Raw genomic sequence first — 21,145 nt, 5'->3', positions numbered from 1 at the left:
GCTGCAACTTTGACAAAGTTTCTTAAAGTACTCTCACGCTCACCATCGTCTAGAATTGGATGAGTTTTTTCGTCGCGAGCGTTTTTCAACCATAAAATCAAGACGGTTATTTATTTGTCAATTAATTTTATTAATCAAGTAAAAAATTCAATTACATTCCATAGCATCAGACATTGAAAAATGTTCACTGGATGCTTTCCTCTTGTTTCCATTCTTCTCGTGACGGACAAAACGATTGCAATGATCGCTTCACAGTCCATCCTCAGTTCCAGCGGCCAAGCAAACGTGCCATAAATCTTCGTTCATCAATTTGCCAATGATCACTTCGCAGCAGAGAATGGGCAGTTGGTAGCGCGTCAGCTCTACCAAAGGATCAAGCGCCCATCGCTGGAAAAATCCTCTCGACAGTTTCTCGCACAGATTCACGGCGCAAACCTCGCGATACCGTTCGGGAAGCTGCCACAATTTATTCGAGCGCGCCAAATCGAAGTAGTCTCTGTACGTGAGCAATTTTTCCAGCCGTTCGGGTCGCGACCGCATCAGGTCGAGAAACGACAGACTCGGAAGTATCATCAATTTTTTCGCTTCCCTCGCGAACTTCTCGTCGCCGTATCGAAGTTTTTCGTCGTCGGCCGATTTCGCGAACAATCTTCGCTCGGCAAAAAATTCCATGACGGTCATAGCGTCGTTTCGGTCCAATTCGTATCCTTTCTTCTCGAGACTGTCGACGACCGCCATGGCGCCAGAGCCTAGTCTCAAGAGAAAATCGAACGTAGAGTCGAATCGCCACTTCTCCAATCCCAATCCGAAATAATCGTTGGGAAAAACGAAGCTGGACAGATCAGCCCCGCGAGCCAAGAGTACATCGACGGTAATCGGCATGCATCTCGCTACTGCACATTGAAGAGGTGTTGCGTACAATCCGTTCCGGGCATCAACCTGTACCGTTTGCCGGAGATCGTCGTTGGTCTCGAAAAATACCTCCGCTAAATCATCGTCGAAGTTGTCGCTCGTGCAAATAACGCGCAGAGGAGATTCTCCGTGCTTGCTGGCTAAATTTGGATCCGAACCTCTTCTCAGCAACAATTCGACCAGTTTCTTCTTGATATTTTCGTCCCTTTGGTATTTCCAGTGCGCGACCCACTGCAGCGGCGTCCAATCTCTATTCTTTTCCCGGGCATCGACCCGCACCACCTGCCCAAGGTCGTCGTTGAACCTCATGAAAGATTCCACCAGGCCCTCCGTGTACTCTTCGCCCTCTAGGCAGGCGGTGTGCAGAGGAGTCATTCCCTGGGCGTTGGCCAGGTTCGGGTCCGCGCCGTGTCTCAGCAGCAGCTCGACCACCCGCCTGTTGCCGCGCGTCATGGCCGAGTTCAGCGGCGAATCGCCGCTCTCCGTGGCGAGCAGATTCGGATCCTGCCGCCCGATCACGAGGAACCTCTCGGCGATCTCGTAGCATCCCGACTCGCAGGCCGCGTGGAAGTGGGTATATCCGCAATCGTCGACGTAGTTCGCGTCGTATCTGTCGTAAATGCGAAACAGATTGCCGACTATGCGCTCGGTGTGCCACTGCGAGGGACAGAAATTCGCCGCGAGATGCACCGGTGTTGGGCGTCGCAAGATCACCTCGCCGTTCTCGTCTAATTTAGGCCGGTCCTTGTAACCGGTGCGTGCCACGAACCTGACGAACGGTTCCTCGACGTAATTATCCGCGTTGCCAGCTCGGTACTTGAGAGAATCGAAGAGAAGACGCTCGAACACCTCCTCGCGAAAAACGTCGCGAAGATTTGGAAGTCGGCCCGTCCATCGTTCGATTATGGGTTCCAGTTGGCGGAGAAATTCGTGTCGCTCGTCCTCCAGCTCCCAGTTGACGTTGTCTCGTAGGCTCGTCAATTTTGCCAAGTTGAGCCGACCGAGATGATCGAATTCGTCGTCGTCGAGGGACATCGTACTGCGCCGCCCACTGCGCTCGAACGCACAATCGCTTAAAATGTATAAGAACCTGCGTTTGAACGACTTTTTCGAGAATCACTCGCGATTCGCAACGGTCGATGCGATTTTTCTTCGTCGTCTGTGCGCGTTGCGGCGTCGTAAAGAGAACTGAACAACTGCGGATAATCGACATGCTGCTCGGTAACGCCAACTATACAAATACACGAGTCGTTCTTTAATGACCGCCGCATTCTCGAAACAAGTCGAGTCAAGCAAGCGCTAACGGCTAAACATGTATAAACAAGATGTGACGTTTTGGAACGCTTCGAACAACGGCCATCGCTTGATTTTATTTTGCTGTTGAATTTATTTCATGCTCAATAATATGTTCAAGTATAAGTCCATTGTAAGTAGGTGCTGCCAAGAGGGATTTATCGCATAATTCATTTCACAATTCTACTGAAGTAAAAATATTATAATTTTAGGATGAAGAAAATCTACAAAGGCCAGTCATGGACTATGTTTGAGCAGTCAATCACTTGTACAGGCAAGAAGGAGAGAGAGAAAGCGAGTCGATTTCTCGCGTTGCTAAGGGGGATAAATTTGTTTACGCCGGCCGGCTCGCGATCTACTCACTTCTGTTCTCGTCTTTGAACATCTCGCTTCGCTTTCTCTCTCTCTCTCGATCTTTTTCTTGCCTTCAATAAAAGCTCAGAGCTTTTTTTCCTTTTTCACATCTCTACTCACAATAAATTGGGTTTTTTATGCCTTTATGGCTTTTTCCCATAATTAATCGTTTTTATTTATTTATTATTAATAATATCATAGTATAATAAAATCGTTAACCTCGGAACTTCGGCACGAAGCCGAAGTTTTCGACTAAACAGACTATGGTAGATATAAATCTTATAAAGAAAGGATATTTTTAATAATTAAGTGCGGCTATCTATTATCTCTGAAAGAAAAATATTAAAAAAGTGGAATGATTTTAATCTGTCAAAATTTCATTGTGATTTCTGTTAAACTAAATAACAGCTCACAGTGGCCCTCGAAACTTAAGATTTTTTAGGTTCAAGATCACTAATAAAATCATAGCTAATTTAAAATTTTTTTTATTCATATTGATATTAAAAACGTGCAGAATTACATAAGACATTGATAGGTTTTTAATATATAATTATAATCTTATTGATTCATTTTATACATTATCTTTGAGACTATAATTATTTCCAACATATTTATCGTAACTTAATCTTAAATAAATAATAAACTAAATAATAAACAAAATAAACTATTCGGCTTCTTTTAATAATTTTATTACACAAATGAAAGAAATATTCACAATCTTCACTATACAAAATCTTGTAGCTGTTTTGAAGCTTTCTTAGCCCTCGTGGATCTTTTGTCTTTTGTTGTTACATTTTATTAAATTTGTGATTACATTATTTTCATTGGTTTTATTACTTTGGTCCTGAGCCGCCAAGCAAATGTGATATAAATCCTCGTTCGTCAGATTCACTACGATCATCTCACAGATCTCAAGTGGAAGACGTTTGTGAATAAGATCCCAGAAAGGATAGACTGCCCATCGTCGGAAAAATCTTCTGGACCTCATCTCACACAGATGAACAACACAAGCCAGCCTGGCCTTATCAGTGAGTCCCCACTTAGTGCATGTGTGCTCAAAATGGTCGTAGTCCCAGTAAGTGAATAGTTTTTCGATTTCTTCGGCTCTTAACTGGATCAGATCGTAGAGCGACAGAATTGGACCTTCCAATGATTCTTCAGCTTTTTTCACTACTTTTTTCGCTCGATCCTCGTCCTCCATCTCATCATCTTCATCGTCATCATAGTAATCATCATCATCACCAACGCCATAATAATTATTACAACATTTGTTGTAAGGCGGCACACCCGTGCGAATCATCTGATTTTTCGCTTTGTTAACAAACTCCTCGTCTTCGAGACATTTTTCAAGTTCCTCCGACTTTTCGAACAATCCATACTTGGCGTACCATTTCATGATCATGAGAACGTTGTTTTGCTCTAGCTCGTATCCTCTTTCCTCGAGATTTTCCACGACACCCATAGCACCAGACGCTAATTTCAGTTTGAAATCATAATAATAACAAAACCATATTTTAAATCTCTCGTCGAAGTCACTCTCAGTAGGGAAAACGAATTTCGATAAATCAGCCCCTCGATTCAAAAGAAAAGCTACGGTATTAGGCAAAAGACTCGTCACAGCATAATGAAGTGGTGTTCGACCTCGATTATCTAGCGGGTCGACCGGCACCAGATGATGTTTTTCGTCACACATCTCGAAAAATAACTCCACCAAGTCCTCTTCCTCGCAATATCTTTGACATATTAAATGCAAAGGTGTCAATCCATCCATGTCGGCCAAATTCGGGCTTGCGCCCTTAATTTTTATCAGCACTTGGAGCATCATGTTTTTATACGATTTACTCATCAGAGCATAGTGTAGAGGTGTCCGGCCGAACTTGTCCAGAGGATCAACTTTCACCAATTGATGTTTCTCGTCGCTGATCATGAATAACATACTTACCGGGTTAATTACGGAGGTTAAATGTTTACATATGAGATGTAAAGGAGTGAGTCCGTCAGAATCGGCCAGATTCGGATCGGCACCGCCTTTCAGTAGATAAAGAATCACCCTAGTATTGTAAGTAATTATAGCCTTGTGTAAAGGCGGAGGATGGCAATTAGGATCTTGCCCAAATTCGAGAAATTTCTTTACTTCGAAGCATGTATACATGCAGGCTATATGAAAATGTGTTAGGCCTAACTCGTCGACGTAATTCACATCGAATCTATTGTATATTGGAAAAAGTTCACGCACGAGCTCATGATATTTGTTTCTCGCCGCTCTATGAACTAGCGTGGTGCGACGCGGTGATATATTTCCGTTCTCATCGACGTCAGGCTCGTCTTTGTAGCCGGTTCGTCGCAAAAAAGTTACGAATGAAAAAAGCCCTGTCATGTAATTATCGTACGTTGCGGAATTGAAAGACTCTGTGAGTAGCCAATCGATTTCTTCGGCCCGAAAAATGTCCCGGAGATTCGGAAGTTGGTCCGTCCAATCTTTGACCAAGGGATAAAGTTGATTGAGCAGTTCACGTCGCTCGTCTTCGATTTCCCAATTGACATTTTTTCGTAGTCTCTTCAAAGTTTCTAATTTTTGTTGGTTATCCAAACTTTCAATGGATTTGTCATTGGACGTGGCCATTTTTCTACGCACAAACTGACAAACACAATCACTTTTAAATTAAGATTTTTCCACAAAAATCACTTGTCTATGAAATTTTTCTTCCTTCTTTACACGGCGGCGTCGTAACTCGTACTGCAACTTTGTAAAACGTACAGAACACTTAACACGTGGATGAATCTGAAAAAAATGAGAGATGCGCGAGGCATGCGTATGATGCATCGTTTGACCGAGCCATCCACCACGAGCCACGAGGTGGCATATCGAGTCAAATAAAACGATAGAGAAAGTAAATTTGAAAATTTTGAAAGTAAAAAATATTAAATACAGTTTTTATTGAGATTATTTTTAGGATTTATCATAAAAATAAATGATGAGTGAAAGTTAAAGTTTCAAAATTATTCCCGCGAAAGAACAAAAACGTTTGAAATGAATAGACATCGGCGTTCGTTCATTCAATTTAAGAAGGCGCGCGCAGAAACTAACCGGCGTGACTGTGCCGGTGTGTGCTATACATGCATGTGTGTGTGTGTCTATAACGTGTGTTCGTTCATGCATGTTTTCAGCCGTCCAATAAACACGAACTATATAGGTAATTCAAACGTCCACGACGAGAGCCGGTGGCGCTTGGCCCACTACACAGTGCACTGCTGCTGCTGCTGCTTCAGCTTGACGTTATTCTTCTTTGGTTACGGAAACGCGCGCGCGTTAGTTTGCTTGCGCTGCTGTTCAATTTGTTTGGCAATCAACTCTACAGCTTTGCCCGTTGAATCGTTGAAAAGTACGCCGGATAGCTGGTGAATCTCGACTCGATCGAGTCAACGACGCTCTTGGTTAACGATATCGCACATCTTCTCTTCGGATTAATCCGCAACAAACATGGATTTCTTGGAGTATCCCGATATAACCGCTGAGGTTAAGGGCGCCATGGTAAGTGTTCTTAAGGTTTTTTTAATCTGAATGATGATGTATATTTCTTGGTACAATTGTATTAGATGGGAATGGTAGATTTCCAACATATGTTTTTTACAATAAAGCAGCACTAAGTAACAATTTTGATTTTGTGGCTTGAAATGGCAATGTTACTTTTGTTTGCAACAACAATCCTATGTACATTCAGACTATCAAAAATATGAGTTTTAATGCAAGTGTTGAATACACATGCTTTAAAACTGATGCATTACTATCATGATCATTATGATTGTTCAATATCATAAATTGTCATGTAATATCTCTTTTGATTGGTCTTAAGAATAGTCAACTATATGATTAAATATACTGATTAATTTTTACTTTTTAGACGCCTGGAAGATTGAAGCTGACCGATCAGCACTTGATCTTCAAAAACTTGAAAACTGGAAAAGTTGAGCAAATTCCAGGCTCTGATATGGAAATGGTCAATTTCCAAAAGTTTGTGGGTACTTGGGGACTCAGGATATTCTTGAAGAATGGAACTTTGCACAGATTTCGAGGATTCAAAGATAGTGTATGTAATTTTTTTATTGTTTTATTTCTTTATTATTACCATCAAATAATAGAAGTAAAAATTATAATTTCAGGACCAGGAAAAAATTGCCAAGTTTTTCAAAACCAACTACAAAAAAGATATGTTGGAAAAAGAGCTGAGTTTGAAGGGTTGGAACTGGGGCACAGCTAAATTCTGTGGTTCAGTATTGAGTTTTGATGTTGGTCATCATACTGCTTTTGAAATTCCTCTTTATGACGTTTCACAATGCACTACTGGCAAAAATGAAGTTACACTGGAATTTCATCAAAATGATGATGCCCCTGTTAGTTTAATGGAGATGCGATTCCATATTCCAGTTAGTGATAATAGTGAGAAAGATCCTGTTGAAGAGTTTCATAAAGAAGTTATGGAGAAAGCGTCTGTCATCAGTGTTAGTGGTGATGCAATTGCTATCTTTAGAGAAATTCAATGCCTTACACCTCGGTAAACAAATTCCCAACTTTGATATAGTTTTTACAACCTAAGAAGTATATTTAATTGTTTTTTAATTATTTCAGTGGTCGCTACGATATTAAGATTTTCAATTCATTCTTCCAACTTCATGGAAAAACCTTCGACTACAAAATCCCCATGTCTACTGTTCTCAGGCTCTTTTTGCTGCCACATAAAGATAGCAGACAGATGTTCTTTGTCGTAAGTATATTGTTCTATGTAAAAAAATTAATCAGTATTTTAAATTTTCATTTAAGAAATATGTAAATTTTTCAATAAGAATATCTTCTCTAATTCATTTTTACATTATTTCCTATACTACAGGTAAGTTTAGATCCACCAATCAAACAGGGTCAAACAAGGTATCATTACTTGGTTATTCTTTTTAATCAAGAAGAAGAGACATCCATTGAACTACCTTTCACAGAGTAATTATCCCTTTTAACTAAAGATACATGTTTCACGTTTCAATTTCTAATTTTATAATGTTATTTGCAGGAAAGAGTTGTCTGAAAAATATGAAGATAAGCTTACTAAAGAAATTTCAGGACCTACTTATGAAGTTTTAGGGAAAGTTATGAAAGTCATTATTAATCGAAAACTTACTGGTCCTGGATCATTTGTTGGGTAGGATGAATGTGCATCACATACTAGATATAATTTTTACAATTAAATCAATATATTTTTCCATTTCAGTCATTCTGGAACTCCAGCAATTGGCTGTTCATTCAAAGCTGCTGCAGGTTACTTATATCCATTGGAAAGAGGATTTATTTATGTTCACAAACCCCCTATTCATATTCGATTTGATGAAATTGCATCAGTGAACTTTGCCAGAGGAGGTGGTTCCACTAGATCTTTCGATTTCGAAATTGAACTGACTACTGGAGTTATTCACACATTCAGCAGCATAGAAAAAGAAGAATATGGAAAACTTTTTGATTTTATTAATAATAAAAAACTTCGCGTTAAAAATAGAGGCAAAAGTGTAAGTGACTTTTGTGAACCATGTTATTTTTCAATTTTAATTTTCAATTTAATTCTAATTTATTTTTTAATTGATTTTGCAGGATAAACCAAGCTATAATGATGACTTTGGTGGTAGCGATCAAGAAGATGAGCCTGATGCTTATCTAGCTAGAGTCAAAGCTGAAGCTAAAGAAAGAGATGATGATGACGATGACGATGATGAATCTACTGATGAAGATTTCAAACCTACTAATGTAATTAATTTTTTTATAATGATGCATGATTTGCAACATCTCAATTTGACTGATTATAATTTGAATTTTAGGAAGAAAGTGATGTAGCTGAAGAATATGACAGTAATCCTAATGATACATCAGATAACAGTGATGCTTCAGATGCATCTGGCGGAAGTGGCAAGAAAGAAAAAGAAAAGAAGAAGAAGAAAGAAAAATCTGCCAAGACAGTGGTAAGAATCAAATAAACTTTCAAATTCAAATTGTTATGTATTGCTTCTTTATATTCAAAACGAAATAAAATCAAATTATGTATTTTTAGTCAGAGAAGCCTAGAAAATCTAGAAAATCTAAGAAAGAAAAAGATGAGAACAAACCAAAACGACCTCTGAGTGCTTACATGATATATATGAATAGTGTAAGGGATGAAATCAAAGCAAAATATCCTGACAAGAGCATGATAGAAATTACCAAGAAGGGTGGTGAAATGTGGAAAGAATTAAAAGATAAATCAAAATGGGAAGAAAAAGCAAAAGAAGCAAAAGAAGATTATCTCAAAGCCATGGAAGAATACAAAGCCAATGGAGGAAGTAGTAGTTCAAAGAGTGCAGAAACTAAGAGTAAACCAGCCAAGAAATCATCATCGTCATCATCATCTAAGAAGAAAGACACGAAAAAAGATTCCCCAAAAGTTTCATCATCTACTGGCTTTAAGAGTAAAGAATTCATCAGTGATGGTGACAGCAGCAGCGATGATGATGACCCCAAACAAGTATGTAATTTTATATCAAAAAAATTTGCTGTATAGATTTTCCTTTTATTAAAATGTATTTTAAAATTTTTAGAAAAGAAAACATTCTTCCAGTGAAGCAGACAGTGAAGAAGATAAAAAAGCTGTAAGTATAACTACTTATTGTATATTATTCAAAAAATGATCAATCATTTTATTTTTATTCAATGAAATTATGTTTTTATACATTAAAAATTGAGTGGTTACACGATTCTAGTTATAATTTACAATATGTGCATTTTGATTATAGGCAAAGAAGGTGACGAAAAAAGCGAAGAAAGAAAGTGAATCTGAAGCTAGTGAAGAAGAATCTGAAGCCAGCAGTGGAGCTGACAGTGACTAAGACTTTCTTTATATGCTGGATGTATAATCAGAGTATTAGTATAACTATTATCATAATGTACAAAGTTGTGATTTAAATTTGAAATATTTTGATTTCAAATTGTAAAAATCTTCAGTTTTTTTACCTAATTTACGTATTTGTGTATTTAAAATACTTGTGTATTATTAAGTTCAATTTCAATTTTAATTTTCCACAGTTAAAATGGAGTCTTTTCATAGGGTTAATAAATGTTAAAAATCGGACATAATATGGTTTCTTATTACAATATATTTTATAACAAAGCAATTCTGAAATTTGTCTACAAAAAATTACTATTCTACTGTTTATGTGATAAAAGTAATATACACGAAAATATGTACAAATGTCTCATCTCATTAGCACCAATTTTTACATTAAACTCAAAATTAACACAAATTAACGTTTTAAAAGTATTTGTATGAGCACAGAAGTTCTTTGATAATTAAATTATTATCACATTTTTATGTAAAGGAGAGACACATGAAATATTTTGCTGCCAATAAAACATGATGATTCATATTTATAGTGGGTTTTGAAAAGCCAAATTGCAATTGCGAATGTCAGCTTTGGGGCACCTTTTCTTTATCTGTCTCCAAATGATTGATCTGCGCATCATGTAATTCAATATTATGTTCTTTCATGGCTTTCTGAAATGAAAAAACAAAAGAGCTCAGATTGTGTATCGAGATACTACAATGAAAAGTAAATTGAATCTAAATCCAAGTGAATATCAGTGCTTTACATTGTCTGCATCTGTCTTACCTCAACACATTGCTTATATACTTTTAGTAAGTACGAGCATTGAGAGTCATTTTGATTGCCTTTAAGAAATTTATCTTTGAACCAACTATTGAAACAATCGTCATACGTTTGTTTTAACTCTTTGCAGGCCTCCATTGCGATTGCACTTACAAAATTTGATTCATAAAAAACCTAAGGACAAGAAAAAGAAACAATAGTATACCTTTATGCATTGCTGGTAGACACTGTAAAAAGAAGCGCACATGGAGTCATTCGTGTCACCTTTCAGGAATTTGGTAGAAAACCATGTGTTAAAGCACTTGTCATACTGGTTCTTGAGCTCATTGCACGTGTCATTGAGACTATTCATGTGTTCTCTGTGATCCATTATTACTGGAAGAAGACATAAGACTCCAGTGGCAGTAACATTGAAATTATAATTATTGCAACTATGGGATGGATCAATTAAAAGTATTTCATCGGTGGCGACAACTCAAATTTATCAGATAGAAAAAACAATACGACTCTGTTCATCGGCGATCAGTCAATACTTAAAATTAATCCATCGGCAACAAAAAATCATATGAGTAAATATAAACAAGAAAAAAAGTCTCAGAATGGTGGAGCAAGTAAGCAAAAATGAGGTTAGATCCCCTCGATATAGTGCACACCACAAGTGTTTCTCGGTACTCACTGATATGTTTCCGTCAACTCCGAGAGTAAAAAGAGGGGAAAAAATAAAACTCGACGATCGCCGATCGAACCTTCACGCGGTCTTGCGTGTACACAGCAGTTGCCTTAACTAATTAACTATGTGTGTATATCAAAGCGAGACTTTTATACGCGCGTCAAGATCGACTCGATATATACAGCGATGAGCCCTATGTATAAAACGCGGAGGCGCAGTCCGTAATGTGTTTCACCTACTTGTCATCGGTCGCGAGAGAAGCGCGTGCTCAGCACGCATACACCCACACACACACACGAACACGAAATATATATTATACCTAGTTAAAGTACGTACATTGGCCTCTAGTGCGATACATACGTGTGTATGTATATTAACACACCCACGCGATACCCACAGCTCGTATACAGAGAGAGCTCTTACGGTGATTAATTCGAGGCGATGATCCGCCGTCTGCTGTATGTGTGCCCAATTGTGCTATTACGCGACCTGCTTTTGGAATTTTACGTTTGGACACAACAGTCTTGCGATCGCATCGACGCGAATGCCATTTTTATTTTTTTTATGGCGCAGGAAAATGTCGAAGGGAGAAAAAAATCCAAGCGATCTCATTCACTCGTATACGATATTTCGTTTGCTCCGAGTCCAAATGTTCATTTTGCCTTTACTCAAATTCGGTCATCGCTCCCGCGCGTCAGCGGGGATCTCTTTATACAAATAAAAAGCCGATCGAAAACGCGGATCTCGTCTCTCGGCGCGCGCAGTTTTCTTATATACATTATATACAGGCCCTTATCTATTTTGACAGGAGCTGCTGCTGCTGCTGATACCCCCCTTCGAAAAACAGCTCGCTCCGAAGCTGCTGCTAACTGCCTAGCAGAAGACAGCTCGCGCGCTCGACGCGACTGTTGTACTCCTTTTTACTGGATATATATATACCGAATTGTTGTACGCACGTTTCTATACGTTGTCGCGAGTATATCATAGCGATTTGCATCGGAAAAGCTGCTGCACCTTCGAGTAATAATAAGGCGAGTGCCGTTCGAGTGCACGCAAACCCAACGAGTCGAGTGCGGAGACTGGGTATAGAGTAACCGCAAAGTATGTGCCTGCGCCGCCGCCGTATACATAGCACAACACGATCAGCATAAAACTGCTGCTGCTGCTGCACGACCAAGACTCGGCCGCGGGTCGAGCGCCGAGGAGAGGGCTTCTTATATAACGCGTGTGTATATACTCGTCGTCCTGCCTGTGTGTGTGTATATATACCTATATAGCGAAAGCAGCCATTGGCTGCATCATGCGGTATTATTACTTTTTTTTCTCGCGTGCGTAATAATAGCCATTATAGACGCGCCGATGCCGCGACTGGAAGGTACATACGCCTCGTATTGTATATAGTATTGCTGCACCGCCGCTCGTCTCGTTTATATATACCCGTCCATCGTCGTCGGCTATTGCGAGCGATGCAGCTTTTATAATGATAATCGACGTTGTTGCGCTACAACGACGACGACGACGACGACGACGACGTCGACACCACATTCACCATCACCATCGTCATCATCGTCGAATGGATGCAGCAGCAGCAGCAGCATCGCAGCTGAATAAGAATATTATAGATGCAAAAAAGGCGTCGTCCGGATTTTGTACTGGTGATATTCTCTTGTAAATAAAAACAATCGTGTGGGTGCTTTTGTGCGTGTGTGTGTATTTACAACAGCAAAACAACAACAAAACGACTGCGTTTTTTCCAGTGTTTCGATGATCGCGTATACTAACTGTGCTACTCCTCGTCTTTGACAGCTCTCTCTCTCTTTCGGTTCTGTAATCGAAAAACTGCCTGGAGCTGTTCAACGCAATTAATAGAATCAATTTTGAGAAGCGACACTGCGACTACTGCTCTCGCGATGGCTTGCAAGTGAGTAACGATAAACGACGATATATCGTATTTTGTTACATGCTATATACTGTGATAATGTGTACGGAGCACGACGAACCCACGACTCACGTACGCGGGCGTTGAACATTGGTATCGACCCTACACATGCATTAATTGCATTTTATCTATAATTCGATTACATATGCGCAGTTTCGCGTGGGGGGGTAAAGTAGTGCAGTATAAAGTATAGAGAGTGGAAAAAGTCCACTTTACATAAACAGTGTGCCTTTATGAGTTTGGGCCGAGAAAAGTCGATACCAGTGAAGTTTTACGAGTCACGTCGACGGGTCGTTAATTTTTTGTTTTCAACCAATTTACCGTTGCAATATTATTATATACTACACCCACGCGCGATTCACGCGGACGACCGTGAACGCATTCGATATAATACTGCATAACATCAGAATGTGGACGACGGACGATGCCTCGATTTTCAAGCGCGATAAAAGTACCGATTACAAGATTGCGTGAGTTCTCGACTTTATATCACTTTCTCACTCCGCTGGATATCGATAAGAAGACAATCAATTCTCGCGATATACGTGCGTGCGTCATTGATTCGAGCTTGTGACATTGCATATGGTTGATTCTCCCGAAATCTGCTTTTTCGGGTATGGAAAACGAAAAAATGGTGAAAATTTTTTTGTCATATTGAACGGCGCGAACTAGTTTACCCTTTTTTAAACCATAAAATATGAATAATTATTGAATCTGGGGCTTTGAGATTTCGTTTTACGAAAACTATGTCCGATTTTATGCTTAAAATCGACTATTTTCGGTTACGGAGGTGACACACACGGAGGTGACAAATCGCTGCTTTGATCAACTATGTAAGAAAAATAAGAAACGCACAAAATTTTCCGCACAACCCGAAATTTGGTCATGAAAAACGAGTCTTTTGACGGGGCGAGCGGTTAAAAAGAATGATCATAGCTCGAGATATTCATGTCCACGGAGGTGACCGTTTTTTTGACACACGTGAATTTTTCAATAGAATAATTATCGCAGCATCGATAAAATGTAAAATTTGAACCCGCAACCTACACCAATCGAAAGCTGGGCTATAATACTTGACATTTACGTATCTAGCGACATCAAAAATGAGTTAGCGACCCAAAGCAGGCGGTATGTTTGAAATTATTCAGAAGCATGATTAAAATCCGAGACATTTTTCAATTGCGTGGGAAATTTTTTTAAAACATTTTTCAAAGCCCTATAATAGACTTAAACTTTATTCTGGATGTATAGAAGCTGGTCTCATAGTTATTATAGGGTCAGGTGCTAATGAGAATGCATGGTACATGCAAATAGAGTTGATTTTGAGATGTAGACATGCCACGGAGGTGACATTTGGCATGTATATCTTCACGGCAAATTTAACTGACCCTAAAAAATTGAAATATTTATGTCCTATCATGAAGAATACAACAATATTGAATGAATGACCGAGCCAGTTTTGGCTCATCTTCACTAGTTTAAGAATATGGCATAAAGACATGCAAAAAGCAGATTTCAGGAGAATCAACCATATATATAGGGTGTTGTAGTATCCGCACGAGCCGGCGCCTACATGTAAGCTTCCAATGCACACCGATCGTTTCGTATTGTTGTACTTTTTTTCGGCATTCAGCTGGCTCAAGCCGGTTTAATCATTGCAAATATATATGTGTATCTGTCATGGCTTTTATTGACGCGATGCCCGCCGAACGCTATCGCCTACTGTATTACTATTGCGCGGCGAATTTATGCGGATGACATTCTAATTCTTGTGAATGAAAATGTATGTATGTAACAATGTTGTTTGCTCGATTAATCGCGTTTGATTAGCGCAATGTTTATCAACAGTCGCGAAGCCAAAGCCAATTATGCAATTGCGCATGCAATTACGAGTCAGGTTCATTGATTTCGCATTGTGAGCTGAAGTCGAACTTTGGATGAAAGTTTCTGTAAAGGGTTTTTGGAGCTCGACTGATCTAGACATAGAGTCAAAAATTACTGTGGAAATTTTATTCAAAGAGCATACATTGAATATTTTTCTATTTATTCAATAGTGATTGGGACCTAGCTTATTGATTAACAGATATTATCTAAATCTTATCTAAAAGTATTTCTTCGTATCAATAATTTCTCAAGATTACCGACCATTCTCAGACCATAAACTTCAGTCGATTATTACTTACTTACTTCTTGTATGACGTTGAGAATGGCAGATTAATTGTTTGACGCACTACGTTTTCTTTTGTTTTCTATAAATAAAGCTTAAATAATGCTAACAAAATCATTAATATTGTATATTATCAAGGAGACATATGTTTTAAATTATATCCTGAACTATATCATAGTTATTCTGGGTAATATAAAAGATAACTCGAGTGATTTTCATGACATAATTAATTAAGACGTTGTACACATGGTTTGAAGCTATGAATCTAAAGTGCTTATTGAATTTTTTGCAGGGAGATGATGATAGTGTTCGTTTACGACACCGCAAGGTGTTGTAAAGAAGAAGATGATCCAGCCGATGCTCTTGTGTACTTTCATCCAGCATGGGTTTCTCCGACACAAAGATTGGCATTGGCTAGTCAGTTGATGGGCGTGCAACAATTCTTATCCACAAATTTCTCTCCACCGTCTATGATTACATTGCAAGGAGGAAAATTTGTTCTGAGGAGGTTTAAGAGCTACACATTGGTGAGTAACTTGGATACTCTTTTGATTTAAAAATTAGCTCTTTGGTAATACTTATAGTTTTTATTATTTAAATGGTATTTATTTGTTGTCAATGTTGTAGGCAGTAGGAACGGATAGAAACATACAAGACTGGATTCTGAAGCGGCGTGCTGTCATATTAGATTCATTGCTCAAATTTTTCCACTGTGATTTTGATACGATATCAGCATCATTCAATAACGATAGAAATAAATTTACAGAAAAGTTGTATCAAATATTTGAAACGTACTTGCCAATTTTGCAATATAGTGCCAATTTATTTGCAAATCTTCCACTGCTAAAACTTCCTAGGGTGTGTTCTTTTTTTCATTCAATCATTATGATTAAAAGCAGACATTAGAATTTTCATAGCATTAGAATTTCATTAGCGTAGCTAAACGAGTCTCATCAATTATTCATATCACGTTTGTAATTTCAATGTTTCAGTATTTAGCTACAATATCCATTAACTTGCTATGCAATAATTTCATTGTCTGTTTTTAAAGTCGTCGCAATATCTTTGACAGCTGATCGTCACGTTCTTCTCTCGTTTTAGAGCGCGAGCAATGTATTTTTGGAGGCAATGCAGATCATTCAGTACTGCCAGGAGACTAACGGTATTCTCGGTGGTGCTCTTTTTTACAACAACAAGTAATTGCCAAGAATTTTTCTCAAAACGCATGTCTTGTGCATTTAACGACAACTGCATTAAACGAACTATTTGTAATTCCAGAGTCGTCGCTTCGCAATTAAATACCGCGTTGGCCAAGCAGTTAGTCATAACCGATCCTTACAGAATAAAGGTAATTTATCTCTCGCCGTACGAGCCACGCACGCCTACTACATATATATTATCTCTCGTCGACCGATCAATTCGTTATTTATACATATGTAATATAATTTTTTTTTTCTCCATACAGGCACCAGCGGACAGGGTGGCGACGAATTTTCAGCTGCCCGCCGGCGTCCAGTTGCTGCGCGTCTTCATCGAGCAGAAGCAGCTGTCGCGCATGATCGTCGACGCGAATCTGGAGCGCGGCCACAGCGCGAATCTCGACTCGGCGACGACGAGGAAAGCCAACAACACGAAAAAGGTATACGCGCCCCCGCCCGTATACACTTTTATAATATTGCATGTACGCGGGGACTTACGCAACGCACTAAAAACACGATTTCCATCGTTAAAGGAAAAACGTGCAGCGCGCGAAACTTACGTAACCGCGGTGATCGAGTGCCGCGCAGGTGCCGCACTCGTGCATTTTGCATCTCGTTAAGCTATATATACCACTACTCGTTTGCTTTTTTTTTTTTACGAAACGATATATGGAGTTTTTCACGCGTGTATATGAAAATTGATCATTACAGAAAGCTGGATCGAAGGAAGCCCAGCAACAGCAACAATCCTCGCAACAGCAGCAGCAGCAACAGCCGCCACCGCCCATCTCGATGATGAAGAGGGACACGTCGAGGATCTTCACCGTGCCCGAGGACGCCGAGCTCGACGCGACCCACTACAACATGACGCAATGCATACCGTCGTTGCATCACGCCGCGTCGTACAATTCGCCCTCGAAGCGCGCCAAAGAGAGCACCAACAGCGGTAGCGGTAGCGGCGGCAGCGGAACCGAGCCCGCGAGCAACGGCAAGCCCAAGTACGTTCACCCGCTGACGCCGAGCGTCTGCTCGACCCCGCTCAAGGACGTGAATCGGGTGCTGCACGACTTCGTCGTGTCGATATGCGCCACCAGCGAGGAGAACGAGAATCCGGAGGCCACGACGACGACGACGACGACGACGACGACAGGTCACGCGGACGAAGCCGATGCTGCCCAGGGAAAGTGTAGCGACGTCGACGATATACCGGACGTGGTGAAGGAGGCGCTGCGACAGAAGCGCATGAACAAGCTGCGCCAGACCCAGCCGAGGGAGCAGCTGATGCTCCGAGCCAGAGAGCGAAACGTCGTGAGCCTGAGCCTGACGAATCTCGTCGAGCAGCAGCAGCTGCACCACGACGGCCGCGAGACGGCGGCAAAGTCGACGAGAAACATGTCGTCGTGCCCGGTCGTGCTGAGGAGCTACGGCATCGGTATGCCGAAGATGAATTTCGACGAGGACGACGACGAGACGGCAGCGTCGCGCTCCACGAAGAAACAACGAGGAGGAGGCAGACGCAGGGTTTACAACACGATCGCCGATCCGTTTCATTTGGTCTTTCGCAGTGACGGGCTGCCGGTGTCGCGCGCCCTCTACGACGACTACATAGCCAGCCATTACAAAGAGCTCGATCGAACGGCTTGCCGATCGGAGTTGGCAGCGACGAGCAGCAGCGGTGCTCCTCCCGCCACGACCACCCGCATCATCGCATCGACGGCGTCGTCGTTGCCGAATCCAAAGTCCGTCGCCGAGAGCGACAGCGAGAAGGATAAATCGGCCAAATCGGCGGCGGCGGCGGCTCTCGACGCGAAGAAGAGCCGACAGGAGTCGTGCAAGCGCTCGATGAGTCTGCCACTCAAACCGCTGAGCAGCCTGACCGCCGATCAGGACGACGACGACGCCTCCGCCGGCAATCCGAGGCGCAAATCCGCCTGCTCGTCCGAGAGCAGCGGCGTGTTCGAGCTGGGGGGTGGGCCGCCGACGGGCGGTGGTCGGCGAGCCAAGCTCGAGGGCCTCCAGCTGACGCCGCTCATGTCGAAGCTCAGCCTGCTGGCCGACGAGCGCACCAGCGGCTTTTGCAGTCGCGACACGACCCCGAGCGAGTTTCGCGATCCTCTCTCGTCCACGTACTCGCTGGTGAGCAGCAGCGCGGCCCAGCAGGCGGTGCGCTCGAGGCTCGAGGCGCTGCACAAGGAGTGCTGCAGCGACAACGACGACGACGACGAGGAAGAGGAGTCGACGGACAACAACGCCCAGGAGCAGCAGCAGGACGCCGTGTACGAGCGAGCCGAGCTCTTCCTGTGCGGCTATCAGAACATGGTCATGTTTTTGCTGATGGAAGACGGCACGGGCAACGACGCCGACTTGATACACGGACTCGTAAGTCGTTTTTTTTAATATTGTTATATAGCTCGCGTGCAAATTGAATTGCGTGTTTATCCCCTTGTTCTCGCGCAGTGGGAGACTTGCGCGGCCTTGCTGAGTACCCTGGAATTGAGACTGCAGCAGTGCCTGGAGCAGCCCCTGCCCGCCAACGAGAGCAAGGAATTGTACAGCGTGCTGAGCGTCGACTCCGAGTGGGACACGACCTACCGATCGGGCCTGTGGGGCGTCACCGAGCTCGATCTCGTCTCGTCGATTCACGACCGTTTCAAGCGCAACAACAACGTCACCGACGTGACCATCAGAACCGAGGACACGGTCGTCTACGGCAACCGGTGCGGCAATCACGAGGTGTTTTATCAGCAAGCCGTGCCGCACAATACGCTGGGCGGACTGCCGACGCCGGCCGACCTCATGGGAATAGTGCCTCTGAAAGCCAAGCGACGCCTCGAGAGAGATCACTCGATCGTCATGCTGTAAACGCGATGCGCGATCGATTCTTTTTTTTTTTTGCTTTTTTTTACAAGGGTGCGTGCAATATTTTTCTAGGATTTTCGTCCTGCTTGCGTACGACAAATCGAGCAACGGTGTATTAATAATTGATTAAGGAGGACGATTGTTGTTTTAATGCAAAAAGTCCGATGATGAATAACGAGTCTGTCCTTTGTTGTGCAATTGAAACGTCCTCAGTGTAGTATGTATAACGTCCAAGGAAAGTACTTATTGTATTGTGTATATAGATGTTCGTTGTGAATGTAATATGATGTAATGAGAAAAGAACGTTTTTTAATTATGTATCGCGACGGTATATATTTTTACTTCTCATTGTTTGGATATCGCGCAAATCGTAGCGTATAATGATATATTATTAGAAAAATAAGTGGTCGTTCCGTTATAACGATAAAATTGTTTGTTATTGTGCTATTGTTTAATGAATTCTCGATGTTAGCGATGTTTTTTAATCATTCCGATTTGTAATAGATTATAATTAATTATTCTTTTTTATGTATTTTTAATATAGGACGTAATTTAAAAATAAATAAGCAGCGGCGAACGTAGATTTAAAATTTATTAGGGCTAAGCATTTTATCATTTGTTATATTTTTATTGAAATTAACGTTACTTTGGTTAATCAAACGATTAACGATTTGCCATAAATTTCACTGAAACTCATGTGTTTTGAGTTTTAGATGTAGAATTGATCAAAATCAATAAATCTCAATGTATGAATTTTCTAAAAATGTTTAGCAATCTTTAAAAAAATACAAACTAGATGAAAATTTGCTTTAAAAAAACAGATAATATGTTGAGCATTCAAACTGCTGAATTTATTTGAAGATAAACTATGAAAATTACAATAGCGAAAAATTGAGAAAACGCTTTAAGTAACGAAATAGATGCGTTCTTGAATATAATATAATAGTTCAAACTAATTCAATACACTTTATGTGGACCAGCGCAGACGATTCATTCTGTGATCACATCGACTATTGTTATCGTCAAAAATTGCCAAAATAGTCGTGCATCTCACTATCACGTGTACTTACGCTTGCTTCTTTGCAATAAAAATATTTTTGCCATTTCTCGTATTTTTAATAAAGCCGAAGAACGAGTTTATGCCGATCGTTACGGACGAAGTGAGAAACATTTGATAAAAAAAAAAAAAAAAAAAAAAACAGATCGAATAAATAATTGATGAAGCATTTTGAATTCACTTGCATTTCGTATTTATACGATGATTTCGCATTTCGACAAAATCATATCACGTGTAATAAAGTGTAAATTTTTTCAACGATAGAAATCTCATGTGGTATTTACATATTAAATAACAAATCGTCATATCCAGTAATATAAAAATAAAAGTAACGTAAACACTAATGTTCTTAAAGTAAAGTAATAGACTAATCAAGTGTACATAAGAAAAAGTAACGATCTATTTTTGTTGAAAATATTTCTCCATACTTCAATTGGACAGCCGTCACGTATTGTCATTCCACTGATCAGTATTGTATAAGAAATCGCTGTTATTTTTAATTTTTTCGTACGTTGCGAGCCATGAACCAACGAAATTATATTGTAATTGTCCAACGGATAAAAAAAACTTCATCGTCGTTTGTATCACAGCAACAATAAAAGAAAAATTGAAACAAGTCGATTTTAAAACGAAACTAATTTTATTTCCCTGCAATTAATTGTAAATCAATTGAAAAGTCGCGTTTATTATCCCAGAAACATCCAGATCCGATTCAATGACAACTGCGATCCGATGGCGAATAAATAAAACGAGCGAGAGGCGAGCCTCCCAGTCCGACGGGCTGATTATCATAATATTCGCATAATAGTCGACGCTCGACGAGATAAATATATTTTTCACCGAAAGGATTTTATTTTATTTTTTCCCTCCCTCCCCGCCGCCTCCCCGACGTCGCGTGACTTATGGGTATTATATATTTATTCAACGTTTTGCCATACGAGTCGCTATTTTTAGAATTCAGAAATAGTCGTAACTGATAAAAGATTGTCAAAGTCCAATTAGCCTTTCGTGCGAGTGATTT

At 40.6% G+C, this 21,145-nt stretch overlaps 3 protein-coding genes across 9 annotated transcripts; 2 read left to right on the top strand and 1 right to left on the bottom strand.

The window, feature by feature from the left end:
- The first annotated feature begins 5,720 nt into the window (after nucleotides 1–5,720).
- Nucleotides 5,721–9,808, top strand: LOC106656416 (FACT complex subunit Ssrp1). The gene is made up of 12 exons (XM_014377369.2): nucleotides 5,721–6,091; nucleotides 6,462–6,647; nucleotides 6,721–7,112; nucleotides 7,187–7,322; nucleotides 7,446–7,549; nucleotides 7,620–7,748; nucleotides 7,818–8,109; nucleotides 8,192–8,344; nucleotides 8,416–8,556; nucleotides 8,646–9,095; nucleotides 9,169–9,219; nucleotides 9,364–9,808. The coding sequence occupies exons 1-12, from the start codon at nucleotides 6,041–6,043 to the stop codon at nucleotides 9,454–9,456; spliced, it is 2,178 nt and encodes a 725-aa protein (XP_014232855.1). The 5' UTR covers nucleotides 5,721–6,040; the 3' UTR covers nucleotides 9,457–9,808.
- Nucleotides 9,809–9,898: 90 nt separating this feature from the next.
- On the bottom strand, nucleotides 9,899–11,354 carry LOC106656456 (TP53-regulated inhibitor of apoptosis 1-like). Of its 6 annotated transcripts, none has more exons than XM_023460052.1 (4): nucleotides 11,240–11,341; nucleotides 10,479–10,608; nucleotides 10,237–10,407; nucleotides 9,899–10,121 (listed from the first exon to the last, which is right to left on the bottom strand). In XM_023460052.1, the coding sequence occupies exons 3-4, from the start codon at nucleotides 10,369–10,371 to the stop codon at nucleotides 10,035–10,037; spliced, it is 222 nt and encodes a 73-aa protein (XP_023315820.1). In that variant the 5' UTR covers nucleotides 10,372–10,407; nucleotides 10,479–10,608; nucleotides 11,240–11,341; the 3' UTR covers nucleotides 9,899–10,034. The 6 variants fall into 6 exon arrangements, with proteins under 6 accessions (XP_023315820.1, XP_023315819.1, XP_014232933.1 ...); XM_023460051.1 differs by having other exon boundaries at nucleotides 10,498–10,608; XM_014377447.2 differs by lacking the exon at nucleotides 10,237–10,407 and having other exon boundaries at nucleotides 10,439–10,608; nucleotides 11,240–11,354.
- A 403-nt stretch (nucleotides 11,355–11,757) lies between these two features.
- LOC106656455 lies at nucleotides 11,758–20,740 on the top strand. 2 transcript variants are annotated; one of them, XM_014377446.2, is made up of 9 exons: nucleotides 11,758–12,587; nucleotides 12,661–12,824; nucleotides 15,302–15,536; nucleotides 15,637–15,867; nucleotides 16,111–16,205; nucleotides 16,288–16,357; nucleotides 16,475–16,648; nucleotides 16,920–18,587; nucleotides 18,666–20,740. In XM_014377446.2, exons 2-9 carry the CDS (start codon nucleotides 12,814–12,816, stop codon nucleotides 19,068–19,070), a joined length of 2,889 nt encoding a protein of 962 aa, XP_014232932.1. In that variant the 5' UTR covers nucleotides 11,758–12,587; nucleotides 12,661–12,813; the 3' UTR covers nucleotides 19,071–20,740. The 2 variants fall into 2 exon arrangements, with proteins under 2 accessions (XP_014232932.1, XP_023315804.1); XM_023460036.1 differs by lacking the exons at nucleotides 11,758–12,587; nucleotides 12,661–12,824 and adding an exon at nucleotides 13,247–13,312.
- Nucleotides 20,741–21,145: the final 405 nt, after the last annotated feature.

Source organism: Trichogramma pretiosum, unplaced genomic scaffold (genome assembly GCF_000599845.2).
Source record: "Trichogramma pretiosum strain Unisexual culture from Peru unplaced genomic scaffold, Tpre_2.0 scaffold10, whole genome shotgun sequence".
NCBI lineage: Eukaryota > Metazoa > Arthropoda > Insecta > Hymenoptera > Trichogrammatidae > Trichogramma > Trichogramma pretiosum.
Note: the sequence above shows the minus strand (reverse complement) of the source record. Positions and strands in the feature narration are given on the sequence as shown.